At 49.5% G+C, this 13,247-nt stretch overlaps 2 protein-coding genes across 4 annotated transcripts in view; one reads left to right on the top strand and one right to left on the bottom strand.

Annotated features, from left to right (window-relative positions):
* Positions 1-979: 979 nt before the first annotated feature.
* ADCK2 (aarF domain containing kinase 2) lies at positions 980-9,488 on the bottom strand. Its single transcript, XM_010125084.2, has 8 exons — positions 8,589-9,488; positions 7,731-7,877; positions 7,108-7,236; positions 6,387-6,482; positions 4,978-5,229; positions 3,765-3,893; positions 3,100-3,153; positions 980-1,855 (listed from the first exon to the last, which is right to left on the bottom strand). The coding sequence occupies exons 1-8, from the start codon at positions 9,486-9,488 to the stop codon at positions 1,712-1,714; spliced, it is 1,851 nt and encodes a 616-aa protein (XP_010123386.2). The 3' UTR covers positions 980-1,711.
* A 1,884-nt stretch (positions 9,489-11,372) lies between these two features.
* Positions 11,373-13,247, top strand: part of DENND2A (DENN domain containing 2A) — a 58,596-nt gene continuing 56,721 nt past the window's right edge. For all 3 annotated transcript variants that reach the window (XR_015259388.1, XM_086754806.1, XM_086754796.1), the window contains exon 1: positions 11,373-11,513. The gene's annotated coding sequence lies outside the window, so the exon portion shown is untranslated. The remainder of the gene's footprint in view (positions 11,514-13,247) is intronic.

Raw genomic sequence — 13,247 nt, 5'->3', positions numbered from 1 at the left:
AAAAGCTGGCTTAAATTTGTTCAGCAAGGACAGGGGTAGCTGTGCCCGAGACCTGCCTAACTGATGGACTCAGCATAGGCTGGACACACTAGAGTGGTGTGCCTGACACCTCTGCCCCTGCAGCTGCGTGGAAGTGGGAGGGGGCATACACACTATCAAGTGAAAATGGGTGCTAGCAGCACATGGAGATTTTCTTTAATGTAAAGTTTGGGAGTTGCTTGCTTTTCTTCTTTTTTGAGTTCTCTTTTATGCAAAATCATGTGCTAGTAAGGACAACAGTGTACCTAGTTATGAGTTTAAGTCTGCCTAGACTTACAGAAACAGGCCTAAAACTTAAAAGATATTAAACTCTGCTGCTGCTTTCATCCTTAAGCATTTGGAAATGGAATACATAATGACTAAAGGAAAGTATATGAAATATATTGAGCAGAATCTAAACTCATTTTTCAGACTTCATTTATATATCATTAATCATTATTTTATAATCACCATAAACCAGCACATTGTCTGCTTATGTACTTTCTCCTCATTGCTTAACCATCTGAAAACAGACCACTGCAGACACGCTGTGCTACTGCAGTTTCACATACAGTATCTCTGGGAAGATATTTAGTATTACAGTATTTCCAAGCATTCATAGACTGTGTTTCTCACTATTAAAATACAGCCATAAAATAATTTTAAGACTACTATTAAAATAACCGACTATAAAAAGCTGTGTATGATCTAGCTAATTTGCTGGCTTTATTTAATTTTAACTATTCACAATGTGTTCTCTATCCATTAGGAAAAATGCTTGTACTCCTTGTTTTGGAAACTACTGGAAACAAAACTCAAGCATTTGCATATTAGTTAAGGTTTTGAGTTGACTAGGGTGAGACTAGGGGAGTGGGGGCAGGGGGGTAGAAAGGAAGAACACGGTGCGGGGGGGAAGAGTTTTTTAAGGTTAAAAAAAACCAAAACCTAAGACCAGTACAAATATTCACAAATGTTGCTTTTATTATAGAATTAGCTTTTCTGCCTAGGCAAATATTTTCTTTTGCTGTTAATAATCCAAACTCCTGTAGCACTGTGCTAGAGTATGGAAGTTTGAAAAAATCACATTGACTCATCTGTTTTTATAATCCAAAATGACTAAGAACAGACCACTCCACGCAGGATCTCAGGACACTTCTACAATAAAAGTAGAAGTTAAAAGTACAAAAGACAAAAAAAAGTTTACTGGCTTTTTTCAGCTTGAATTAGTTGCTTAGGTGGTGTTAAAATATAATTTATCATACCACAGTGACAGATAAGTCAGTAAATTAAATATTTAACCTGATGATACATTTCAAAACAGACTTGATCATGAGCATTTTTTAAAAGACTTTTAGACAAGTAAGACTGTTTTTCTCATCAGACTGCAATGATCTTGTGTACCTAAATTACATGATACGTCAGTTTAAAAACTACCAGAGCACATTAGCTCGTAGAACCGTGTCATGAATCAGAACTCTCCAACTGTGCAAAGTCTTCCTGGTTTTTCTGGAACAGACCTGCTAATTATCCCATGCCTAGTGCTGGCTGAAACGACTGAAGGCAACGTTAATGGAGAGTAACCACAGCATGGCATTTCCCCAAGATACACGTGACTTCTCACCTTCAGCTTCTTTCTGTCAGCTCAGACAGCATAGGTAACCCTGCGCAGTGAGAGGGCAGTGGCCACAAGAGTTTACTTGAGGACAGAAGCTGCAGTTTTCATAAGCAGTGGTTTAGCTGCCTCTAGGATGTCCAGTTCAGGGTCCAGGGAACGACCAAGACCTTCCAGAACCATGATGGCGAAGATGATGGAAGCAAAATTGCTCTCGAGCTTCACCTAGAACCACAAGCAACAACTGAATGAACTCAGTGGGCCTTTTTTCTTCTGAGCCCATTTGACAGAGGTACTAGCTCTGGCTAAGCTGAGAAGGAAGGGAAGAGGCAGGGGAGAGCATATGCACATCTGAAACTGTACTGCAACTCCATCACCTGGAGTTTCAGAACACACTGAAATCCAGTGGCAGACCCAAAAATAAGACAATGGTTTCAAGGTAAGAGCCATAAGGGAAGCAAAGAGTTTGTTTTTCAGTTGCAAGAAGGAGAATGGGATTTTTTTTTTTTCTTTTTGGCTTCCATACTGGAGAGCTCGCCATTGCTAAAGTAGTTATAAGCTGCAGTAGTACCCAACATACTTCAACACAGGCACTTGTGTAGGGGGGAGCTCACCTGAACAGCCACAAAAGACCCCTAGAGATCATTGAGGAAACAACCTTCTGCTCTGCTTGTGAACAAACTATTCTGCAGTTCCCAGCCAGGCACCAGGATTGTTTCAAGGCATACCAAGGTATTAAGAATTCATGGAGTTGGGAGGATTTGCTTTCTAAGGGCCTAAGTTACATTTCATGTTATTAGAAACCAGCTTAATTAGGCTTAATAACAAAAAACTTTAACTAAGGAATGTTTAGGAGGACCCTTTGCAGGTTGGGCAGCCTGCTGGCTGACTTAACCTTCTCATCTCCTCTAGTTCAGGCCACCATAGCTCCATTGATTTTCAAGGTTGTCTGCAAGCCATGGAAGCTTGTCCCCCAAATACCGTAAGTTCTAAGAAGGAAGCTCTTTTTTCTGTGAGCAGCTCCTGACTTTTGAGGCCTCTAACAAACCAGTAACATGGCCTAGTGCTGTTACATAACTACATACAAGAAAGAGGTCCAGGGAAGAAAGCATGCAATGAATATGCAAGTGGAACATATATTTTATTTCATTTTCTGCTTCTAAGGGACTATTAAAAAGATAGGGAAAACCATGTGTTACAGCAACATTCCTTTTAGTAAATAATATCAACCATTAAATGTAGTATTAAGACAAAACCCAATAAAACAGAAACTGGTCTTAGCAGGGTGCATATCAAAGCCTGAGAAACAGTGTGCCTGCAACATCTGGATGCATTCCTGCAGTCCCCTTCCTAGCAGTTTGTTTCAGAAGTCACAGTCCCCCCTCCTTGTCAGCCCTTCACGTTCCTAGTAGTTCTCCCTCCCCAGATGAACTTCCAGCTATTGAAGGCAGACAGTGACAGGACCTCACCTTATGGGTCATCAGTAGTTTAAAGACATTTGAGAGGAGATTGGCCACCTGAAGCTGGAATACAAAAGGAAAAGTTAACAACTGAACAAAAAAATCTGTGGTCAAGACTGAGCTGCATCAGTGACATGCAGGATTTTTCTAAGTGTTTGTTAGCATTTGGTTCTGCTGATGGGACAAGAATATTGGGCTGACAACAACCAACAGCAAGGCACGATCCCTCCCACCCTACCAGGGATAAAGAGCGCAGCTGTGACCCATGGTGCTACTTGCTTGCCAGCCCAGGAAGGCTGAGAATGTCTCACAGCAGTACACAACATGCACTGATTTGCTCAGTACCACCACGCTACATTCTCTGAAGTGCCTAGGCTGGCAGTAGCTAACAGGATGCAAGCTGTAACATCAGGCTCAGCAACTCCTCACAGGTGAATGCAGATATTTGAGATTTTAAAAAAAACAAACCAAAACAAACCCAAACACATGCCTTTTCTAATTGGAAGGAAATAAGAAAGGATTTCATGGACTTTTGCTGCACCTGAGAGACTAAAAGCACTCAGTACTGGTTGGTGATGCTGATGAGATCAGAGCTGGGCTTTCCACATGGATCATTCTGAAAGCCACGTTGCACTGAATTAGAGGTAAGTGAGGGTGGGACATTGTGCACTTGCCTTTCCTAGGGCAATGGTGTTCCCCCGGACCTTGGTCACTAGTTCCGCCATCTCGGCTTTGAATCGCTCGATATCCTGGCACTGGTTCGCACGGGCGTGATGAAGGATCAGTTCTGCCACTCTCTCCCCCTGTGAAACATGTTGAAATGGAGAATCAGAACTTGATCACTGGTGCCAGCAGGCCTACAGGGAGCTGCACATCATTGTCCCTGGAAGGCCTCTGCTGCAAAGGTCCCTGGAGGAGGCATACCGCAGGGAGATCTCCCAGGGCCATGCTTTCCCATCCCAGAAATGGAAACCAAATGAATCAACAGGAGTAGGAAGAGCAGAAGTGGTCCAAAAGTCTTAGCTGGTATCTGACAAAACCCTGCTTATTTTTCTTGCAGGTCTTGTAGGGTATAACACAAGAAAGACTCCGAGGCACTCAGGAGAAGTTTCAGGGGTGGAAAATAAAACCCACAGGACTGGCATTTCCTTCTCAGCAGAGGAGATAATGGTGTAAAGAAGGGCATCTATTAACCTCCCTTATGGGCTGAGTCCAACCTTCCACTTGCAAACTGCAGAGGAAGAGCGAGCTGATTCTACGCCCGCAGATGCTTGGTGAGAGGGGGTGGGGGAGCCATACCCAAGCTTCACTTGTGAGAGGCTTTATAGCTCTCCTTGGAAGACAGCAACCAGGCTTCTGACAGAGCCAGAAGCCCCAGGTTTGGCAATGAGATGGTGTAGAAGTTTTTCACCTGTAGATCATGAATTACACCCAGCCTGAGCCACGAAGCACTGGCAATCAAGTGTTTGCAGTTTTTGCGTAGTAGCTGAGACATAAGTCTGGTAGCACAGGATGGCCTGAATACACAGTTTAGGGCCAACTCCTTGGTATGCGTCAGCAGATTAAACAAACCAAGTTAAAAGGCTACCGGGCAGTCCTAACTTGCATCAGAAGCACTCCTAACCAGGAAGTGGCAGCCAATGCTTCCTATTTAACACCTTCTGTTTTCCTGGGCCACTGAAATTGCTCCACTCTGGCAGCCTCCTTGCTGTAGCTGAACATCTTATCGCTGTGTCTGGTATAGCTTCCACAGCAGCAAGTCTCCTCTCCCCTCTTAGGGAGGATTGTAAGGGGAAGTAGAGAGAAAACTATCACTTCGGCCATCAGACTCTCCAGTTGTCTCCCTTTCCCAGCCTCAGCTCCCCAGCCCCATGACAGAGGCCTCACCTGGCCCTGGACCACAGCCGTGAAAACTGCCCGGAAGTTCTGCATGTCGGCGCTCTGCAGCTCCGCCACAATCCCCGCGTCCAGCAGCACCAGGCAGAGCCGCCTAAGGGATGGCTTCACTTCCACCACAAGTGTGTCACACAGGTCCACGATGGCTGTCTGCTCCTCACAGCTGGTGCTGACGTGGGCCGTGCCTTGAACCAGGATGTTCCCAGGGTGCAGGTCAGCATGGACAAAGTTGTCAACAAAGACCTAGAGGATGGGCAAGTCTTAGAGCAGCTCATTCCAACCAAACCTGCCCATGCCAAAACTCCCAGGCAAATAGTAGAGGTTTGTCTCTGGTCTGTTCACCGTCATTGCTATTGTGCATCACCCTAGGCAGCAACACAGCGTATGGCTTCTGCTGGAGACCAGCTGTCCTGAAATGGCACAAGTGCTACTCACTCTAGGGGAATCAGCAGAGCTGTGTAAAGCAATCCTGAATCCAATGTTGACATAAAACTATTCTAGTTCCACCATTACTTTTCTGAGTGATAGAAGCTATTTCAGTCTGTCATACTACATGGAGTCAGAACTGCAGGCCTCGTCATCACCCTAGCATGATGTTGCAGTTATCAACTGACTTTCGTCTGGCACTTAACTGCCCATACACTCAGCACTGTGAGGTTCTTTCGCAAGTCTTCCCTGCTAGTTCTCATGGCCCCTCACAAGCCAATTGTGTCACCCTCTCAACACTCCCTTCCAGATCTTTTGTGATTATTTCAACCACAAAAGAACTAGACAGCCAGAAGCTGAATCTGGCCAGGTTTGTTTTCTTTACTCCATATTTAGTCCTTCCTTTAAAAAGGCACTTTTGGAGGAGGGGTCAATAAATGAAGAAACTAGCTAGCTGTGTTCCCTGTGAGTGGCATTCATAGTCTCTGCAGAGAGCATGATATTTGCTAATTACATTGCACTTCACAGCACTTGGGCAACATGTGAATAGTCACTAAATGGATCAGTGGGTTTCCTAAGCAATGCACTGATCAAGTTGCATAGGAGGACCCTATTGCGTGCAAGCAGATTGCCCTTCCGCAATGGAAGAAGCTCCATGTCAAAGTCTACAGCAGTGGTGTATCTAGCCCAGGCTTTACTCAGATCTTGTGTTATCCTGCAGATGAAGTACAGACCCTCCCTCTGCCAGTTCAGGAGCTACACAGTGCCCTACCAGGCCAAGTCCTGGGTTACCGTGAGATACCTGGCATCCACAGGCTGGCTCCAAAAGGCACAGCTGTATCTTTGAGTAGGGAGAGGGGTAGGAGGCATGGGAGGCAAACAGGTTCTCCCTTTAGCCATACTGTCTTATTACCTCAGCTGAATAGCTCCTGTAGGAAAACAACCTTCACTTCCATCCTCAGCCAAGTGCCTACCATCTTTAGCAGCATGTCCATGCCCATCTTTGCAAGTCTCTGCCTCAGCTCTGTGGCAATCTCCGCATGCAGGTAGTGGGAAATAGGCTCACTCTCCTGAAATAAAGACAGAGCTGGAGTCAAACACACCCTGTGTCCCACCTTCAACTACATCTTTACCCAGGCGCTGAAAGTTGAGGGAAGGCAATAAGAATACCCTAGAAAGGACCTGCTCAGTGGAGGCTGTACCTACCGTGACAGAGAACATGAGAGAAGCAAGGGTTTGTCCTCTGGAAAAGGAGTGATACAGTCTGACGCAGAAATATTCTTGCCAGGATCACATGCGTGAAAACTAAGGCTGAGAGTAGTTTTGGTCTGTGACTCAAACCTCCACAAGGGAAGTGAGGCAAGCAACAGAAAGCGTTAGATTGCTGAGCTCCTTGCTTTGACCCACCACAGAGGAGAGATGGAGCGTGGTGTTGGTTTGCAAAGCACAGGCAAGCACATGGTGGCTGGACACACTGCTGGTCTGCTTGGTTTCAGGCCCAGAGTTCTCTTCTATATGGAGTTGTCTGCCACAACAGCGGAAGATACACTGAGGAAGGACATCAATCTCTTTAAGCGAATAAGAGAAAAGTATCCTTCTGCCTCTGATCACTCCTTCTCTAAATCCTCCTCCTTGGCATGCTCTCCTAAGGATCTTTTCACTGCTACCACTGCTCCCAGGCCCTGCAATTCTTACCTCAAATGTTTCCACAAGAACATCTGTTGTTACCAAAGGCCGAAGGGGAGTCGGGAACTTCACAAAATCGACATCTAGGAAATTTTGTCGGAAGCGCTCCAGATTTCTGGCTTCATAGCGTAAGTCAATCTCAAAGGAGAAGAAGAAAAAAGCAGGTTGGAAGTTAGATGCAATTAGATCTTCAGGATCCTGTATGAGGATATGACTGTATGGTGCTAGGACTGAGGAGTAAAAACACACGTCTTAGCACTTGTTTGGAGAGAGTCTTTTCCTAAGGAGAGGTCTCTCACCACTGTTCATCTTCCACAATGCTGCAAAAAGAACTGAGACTATGGCTAGGTAGTGTTCAGGCTGTTCACTAGAAAACAAAGTCTAAAAAAGATTTTTAAATCTAATAAAGACTGTTAATTTTTTTCATTGCTTTGTTTTTTTACTCTGTGAGCACATAAGCTTTCTAACAGTAACATTATGTGACTGATTAGAATAAAGAACATAACTAAAGAACAAGCAAGCCTTCATCTAACCCTTTAAAATGTGGCAGTATGAACAGAGTTAGAGCCAGCCAGTAGCAAGACAAAGGGCAGTTTTGTTTCAGTACGTGGGGACCGTGGCATGGCACGCACCTGCTGAATCATAAGCTTCTCAAACTCCTCCACGATCTCTGTCAAACTGAGCCACTTGAATCCAGGGAGAAGTCCAATGATGTGGCTACCCATCTTCATGAGAAACAGATCCATCTGGACTTGGTGAACCAGGCCAGGGTGCAGGACCTGTGCAAGAACAAACAGTGGCAAGATCAGCTCCTCAAACAATTTCTATCAGATCAAGTGATACATTCCAAATAGACAGAACCCAGCCTATGAGACTGGGAGCTAACAAGGCTTCCCCAGCTAGTCCTCAGAAGAATTCACATTTTGCCATTAAGTCATAAAGAAACATTTCATAATTGTCAAATAGAATATATCTGTGCTGGACACTACAGTCTCACCCAATGCCATTTTCCACTGCTTTCACGCTCCCCCCTCCCCCTTCCAGGTAGCACTGATCGGTATTTGGAGTAGATCAAATATAAGATTTCTTTAAATAAACTTTGCTGGAAATAACTTATCTGTTCTAGATTTCTTTATGCAAGCAGAGAAGTGGTTTCATTTTCTGGAAAGTGAAACCAAGCTTAATGTTCATTCTTTTAATATAAACTGGGCCCTTGCAGGCATTTCTAGTATCCACATGCCATGTCAAACAGTGCCATAGGCAGCGTGCGCACTTGAGCTCTCTGGGCTGGGAAGAGCTGCAGCCACCACAAGTCTGGATTGCAGCTGGCTGGAACCAAAGCATTGAGAAGACACAGAGGGAAATGAGCATCCCTTCTCTCACTCTACATGGCTCTAGTCAGCTACTCATCTCCATGGGAATTAAACTCTGACCAGCCTCATCCAGCACACCCCATTTTCACCCATCTACCAGTCAGATGTCTGACTTACTTTAATGGCTACAGGCGTGAGATGACTGGCTGATGAAGGGTTTGCACACAGAAGCGGTTTGGCCATCTGATCCGTAACAGACATCCCACTCAGAGGACTTCCCCGGGAGCAGTCTGCTGGACTCAGCTCCTCCCTGCTCTTCTCGTCCCACATCTCCTCACTCTTCCTCCTCCTCAGCCACCTGAGGAGGCCTCTGAAGCCTGACACTTCCCACGCTTCAAAAGCAGACCTTAAATCTGAGCGCTGTGCTAGCTCCTTGGCTTGGGAGCCAGCGATAGCAGTGAGGTCAGCATAGGCTTTATACACCTGGGCAACGCAGCCCGAACCAACCGGCTCTCGGCTTTGGAACTTGAGGATGCTTGTCCAGTCCTTGCCGAAGGCTTTCTGTAGCAGCTCATCAGTGTGGCCCCACGGGTGGGGGCTCACCTCAACGTGCAGCTTGGAAAACTCATCGCAGAAGGCCTCGGAGAAGAGGTCCCTCCGAGTGCTGGCCCACTGGCCTAGTTTGATACAGGTAGGGCCAGCGGCCTCGGCTGCCCTCCGCAGCAGCCGCAGCCACAGGGCGCCCAGGCCGGGCCACAGGCGGCTCAGCGGGTAGAGCAGCAGCAAGGGGCCGAACCGCAGCAGCAACACGCAGGCCCGCAAACTCAACCGGAGCACCAGACTCAAGCGCCGCAGCAGGCCCCGGGGCGCCCGCTCTGGGCGGCGCTCCCCTACCCACACCGGCCCTCGCTGCCCGGGCCTCTCCTTCCAACCGGTCCCAGCAGGCACCGCCAAGGCCACCGCCACCCAGCGCCCGGCACGCAGCCCGCCGCGCCCCGCGGCCACCCAACCGGACAGCGCCCGCCCGAGGAGGGGGCGCGGGAACGGCAAAAGCCGCACAGCGCCGCCCGCCACCATCGCCCACCCGTTCGCCGCCGTTAACGGCCGCCAACGGCCGTCCGCGGGGCAGTGGGCGGGGGGACGGGCAGGCGGGCGGAGCCAGCCAATCAGCGCCTGCCCTCCTCTTAAAGAGACAGGAGCGGGAGGCTCGAAGAAGCGTGAGGTCGTTTTTCCCGCCTCACAAATGGCACCCAAGGCCTATGAGGGGAAGAGCTTGATTGAGCTGGAGCCTCCTGAGTAAAGGTGTCCCCTCAGGTTCGGGTTACACCGGAGGAGGACGGAAGGCCCCTTCCCTCTTGTCACCGGGTGCCCACAGGGATGCGTTTGCGTACCTGCGGGCGCCCGGTGACAAGAGGGAAGGGGCTCACGCTTAGGCCGCAGGCCTTCACCTCTCCAGCCATTTTGACAGCTGAGGTGCCAACTTGGTTTTGAGCCTCCTGTGGTTTGAACCGGTGCAGTGGATCGAGCTACGGATGGGCTGACACATGGCGGGGGGCAGGTACTTCAGCCAGTTCAAGATAGCAGCTGCCTCTTCTTTTTTCCCGTGCCAAGAGAAATTGGCGATGACATTTTAATTTTTAAGCAAAAGCCGAGGCTTTCTAATGGCAGCCTAATGCCAGTAGGCGAAGTGTTGCGATTAGGAGTGATTTCCTTAGCGGGGGATTACGGAAACAGTGCTTCACATAATGGAAGTACCTGAGGGCACATGACAGCGCATCACTCCTAGTAAAAGAAAATAAAATTAAAAGGAAAAGCCTGCTGAAGCAATGATGGTAATTCAGTGGAGCTAATGAGTTGTTTCGTCTTCCAGGCTTGCTCTGAACTTTGGGCTTTCTGCTCCGATGGGAGTTCTGGGTCTGCTGCTTATTCCTCAGTCAGCTGGAAATGTGTGAACCTTGCTCGCAGTTACACGGCTGCGGAGGATTGCTCATTTCCTTCGCAAAGGACGCCTGCCTTTTATAAACCGAAACTAATGAACCCGCTGCTGATAATGGATGCAGCTGATAATGACATCATCCGTCTTTCCCTTCTGGGAGCCTTTGTCTATCTGACCGCAACTCATCAAAGAGAGTGTTTTAGGGGACAGCCACCGCAAAGGTGACACCGCAACCCACGTCGCCATCACGGCTGTTCGGCAAAGCTACTGTCTTGTGCTGGGAGCTGTGGCCTTTCACACTGGCAGTTCCCAGCTTCGAGTGCGTGTTACTAACTGCATACTTCTACTCAGAGAAAAAAAAAAAAAAAAATCTCCTTTCTGATATTTTTAATGTACCCCAGGAAACAAAAACCTGTAGGAAGAATTAATCCGCTTTACAATCCAGATCCCTCTCTGGCTTTAATGGCCTGCTCAGATCTGACCAAGCAACATTCCGTGCCAACGGGCAGCGGGGTCACGGCCCCATGCAGGTGAGCTGCTCCGCTGATGGAAATTGTTTCGCGGGCTCGAGGCTTTCCTAGCCGGCCGCTTTCCTGTAAAGCGTCTGAGAGCTGATGAGATGCCGCCACGGGTTCCTGCAGCAACGGTGACCTGTTGGAGTAACTGGCGCCGTTTCGGTACCAAGTAGGGACTTTCTGCTTTCCCTCGGATATTTCTGTTTGCAGCCAGAAAGGCGTCTTCTGCACTTCATCTCATCTTTTTTTTTTTTTTTTTTTTTTTTTTTTAAAGTTCTGGCTTTGCCACTGACAGGGCCCCCTCCTCCATCTCTGCGCACATCCCCCTCCACTCCCGCTCCAGCCTTGCCGGGGGTCCCCACGCCCGGCTGGGTGCCACCGGCCGGCAGCGCGGGACACGCTGTCCCCGCGGGGCGGAGGGGCGGGGCGGTTGCCGTGGCGGCGGGGCGGGGCGGGGCTCTCGCCGGAGGGCGGCCGGGGCCGGGGCCGGGGCCGGGGCTGGGTGCCGGTGGGGGGCGGCGGCAGCGGCGCGGCGCGGCGGGCGGGGAGCCCCCAGCCGCGCGTCCGCACGCCGCCAGCCCGGCGCCGGGCCCCGCCGCCATCGCCATGCCGGGGCACGGCCCCCCAACCCCGCCGCCGCCGCTGAGGAAGGTAGGGGGACACGGAGGGGGCCGGGGCAGCGGCGGGCGTTACCGAGAGAGAGTGGGCAGAGGGGCCGGGAGGCAGCCCCCGCCGCCTGCAGACCGCTCGTCTACCGGGGCGCGGGGGATCGGTGCTCCTCCAAAAAAATCGCTTCTTTTTTTTTTTCCCCCCCTTCACCCCCAAAATGGCTTTTCTTCCCTCGGTAGTGTATTCGGATGCAGAAACGGAAACCGGGGAGCGTAAGCCGAAACCCCCCACCCTCCCGACCGCCGAGGGCACCGCCGATCTCCCCCGCCGCCTTCCCGCCGGGACGGGGAGCGCAGCAGCTCCCTCCTTCCGCGCCCGGTGCGGGTGGGGGAAGAGCCGAGGGGAGGCGGGGAGGGCGACGGCCCCGGTTCGGGAGCGACGGGGCGGAGGAGCGGGGGCAGCCCGGCCGCCCAGAGTGAGGCCCCTGGGTGGGTTCAGCCCTGCCTCGCACTCCTGCAACAAAAAAAAGAGAAGGAAACTGAGCAAATTCTTTGGGGGAAGCCCGGGCTCTGCTGGAGCAAGCAGCAGAGTGCCCCCCCAGTTTCAGCAAAGCCCTGATTCTTTCTGTGATCTTAACTTTGTTTTTCTCTCTTTCTGCTCTGGAGAGCCTGCTTTTCACTTACTTTGCCCTCAGCGGGATGAAACGTCTGCACTTGGGCGCAGCCCATAGCTTGACAGAGTGGCATTTCTGACTCCCATTTGGGATCCATGGGAGTACTCACCTGTCCCAAGGCGAGAAGCACCAACTCTCCTTCTTATGGTACCCAGGGATGATGGGTCCTAATGGATTAGGCACAGAGTCAGGAGGAAACGGCAGCTGGGAAGGGAACAAGGAAGAATTTACGGCTGTCCGCTACCTTGGTCTCAGGGTGTCAAATGCAGACTAGAGGGTAAACTATGCAAGGTGCATTTGGGACTCTTTCAGAGGGTTTGGTTTTATGAGTCTCAAAGGAGCTTGGCTCTTGATGCTCAATGTTGGAAAAGGGATGGTCTGGGGGGAAGTGGGGCTTTCTGACTGCTTGGGACTGCACTGGAGCCTCGCAGGAGCAGGTAATAACAGCTAAGTGTGAGGTCTTAATCCTGCTCTTTACAAGAGTGCAGTTTGTTTCCTGGACAGGTCAACAAGTTGTATGGGAGCTGTTCCTGACCCTGAGGTGTTCCCGGCCACCTTTGCTCTTGACATTGAAGCAGGGTTGTTGCTTTTGGAGAGGAGCGTCTCCAGTGCAGGACTCAGCTGGGAGGATAAAGAGAAGGGCAGAGGGATTTCCATGAGGCTTTCATTTGCTACTGGGAGGGGAGCCGCTGGTGGATTAAAAAGCTGTTTTCTGTGTTGACTGCCGCCTTACTGACCACTCATTCTTGGTGTGTGGTAGCAAAATCCAATAAAGTGTACTGGCTCTGTTTCTGAACCACCAGAAAGGGAGCTGTTACTGCAACCTGCCAGAGGAAAGGAATGTGTTTCCTCGACCCTTGTGTTGTATTCTGAATTGTTGTCATCAGGGTAGTGTTTGTAGGGTTTGGTGGTTGTTGGTTTTTAGGGGTTTTTTTGTTTGTTTGTTTTTTTTTTTTTAATATTCCAAACAGTGTTTCGGCATGTGAGACTGGATATCTACCACATTGAGACACACTTGGAAACAACTGAAAACTCTAAGTATGGAAATGAGAGGAAGGCTACAGGATTTCCCAGGGTAATACAGTGCCTCTTTGAGAAACGGA

Source organism: Chlamydotis macqueenii, chromosome 1 (assembly GCF_036417535.1).
Source record: "Chlamydotis macqueenii isolate bChlMac1 chromosome 1, bChlMac1.mat, whole genome shotgun sequence".
NCBI classification, from domain to species: Eukaryota; Metazoa; Chordata; class Aves; order Otidiformes; family Otididae; genus Chlamydotis; species Chlamydotis macqueenii.
Note: the sequence above shows the minus strand (reverse complement) of the source record. Positions and strands in the feature narration are given on the sequence as shown.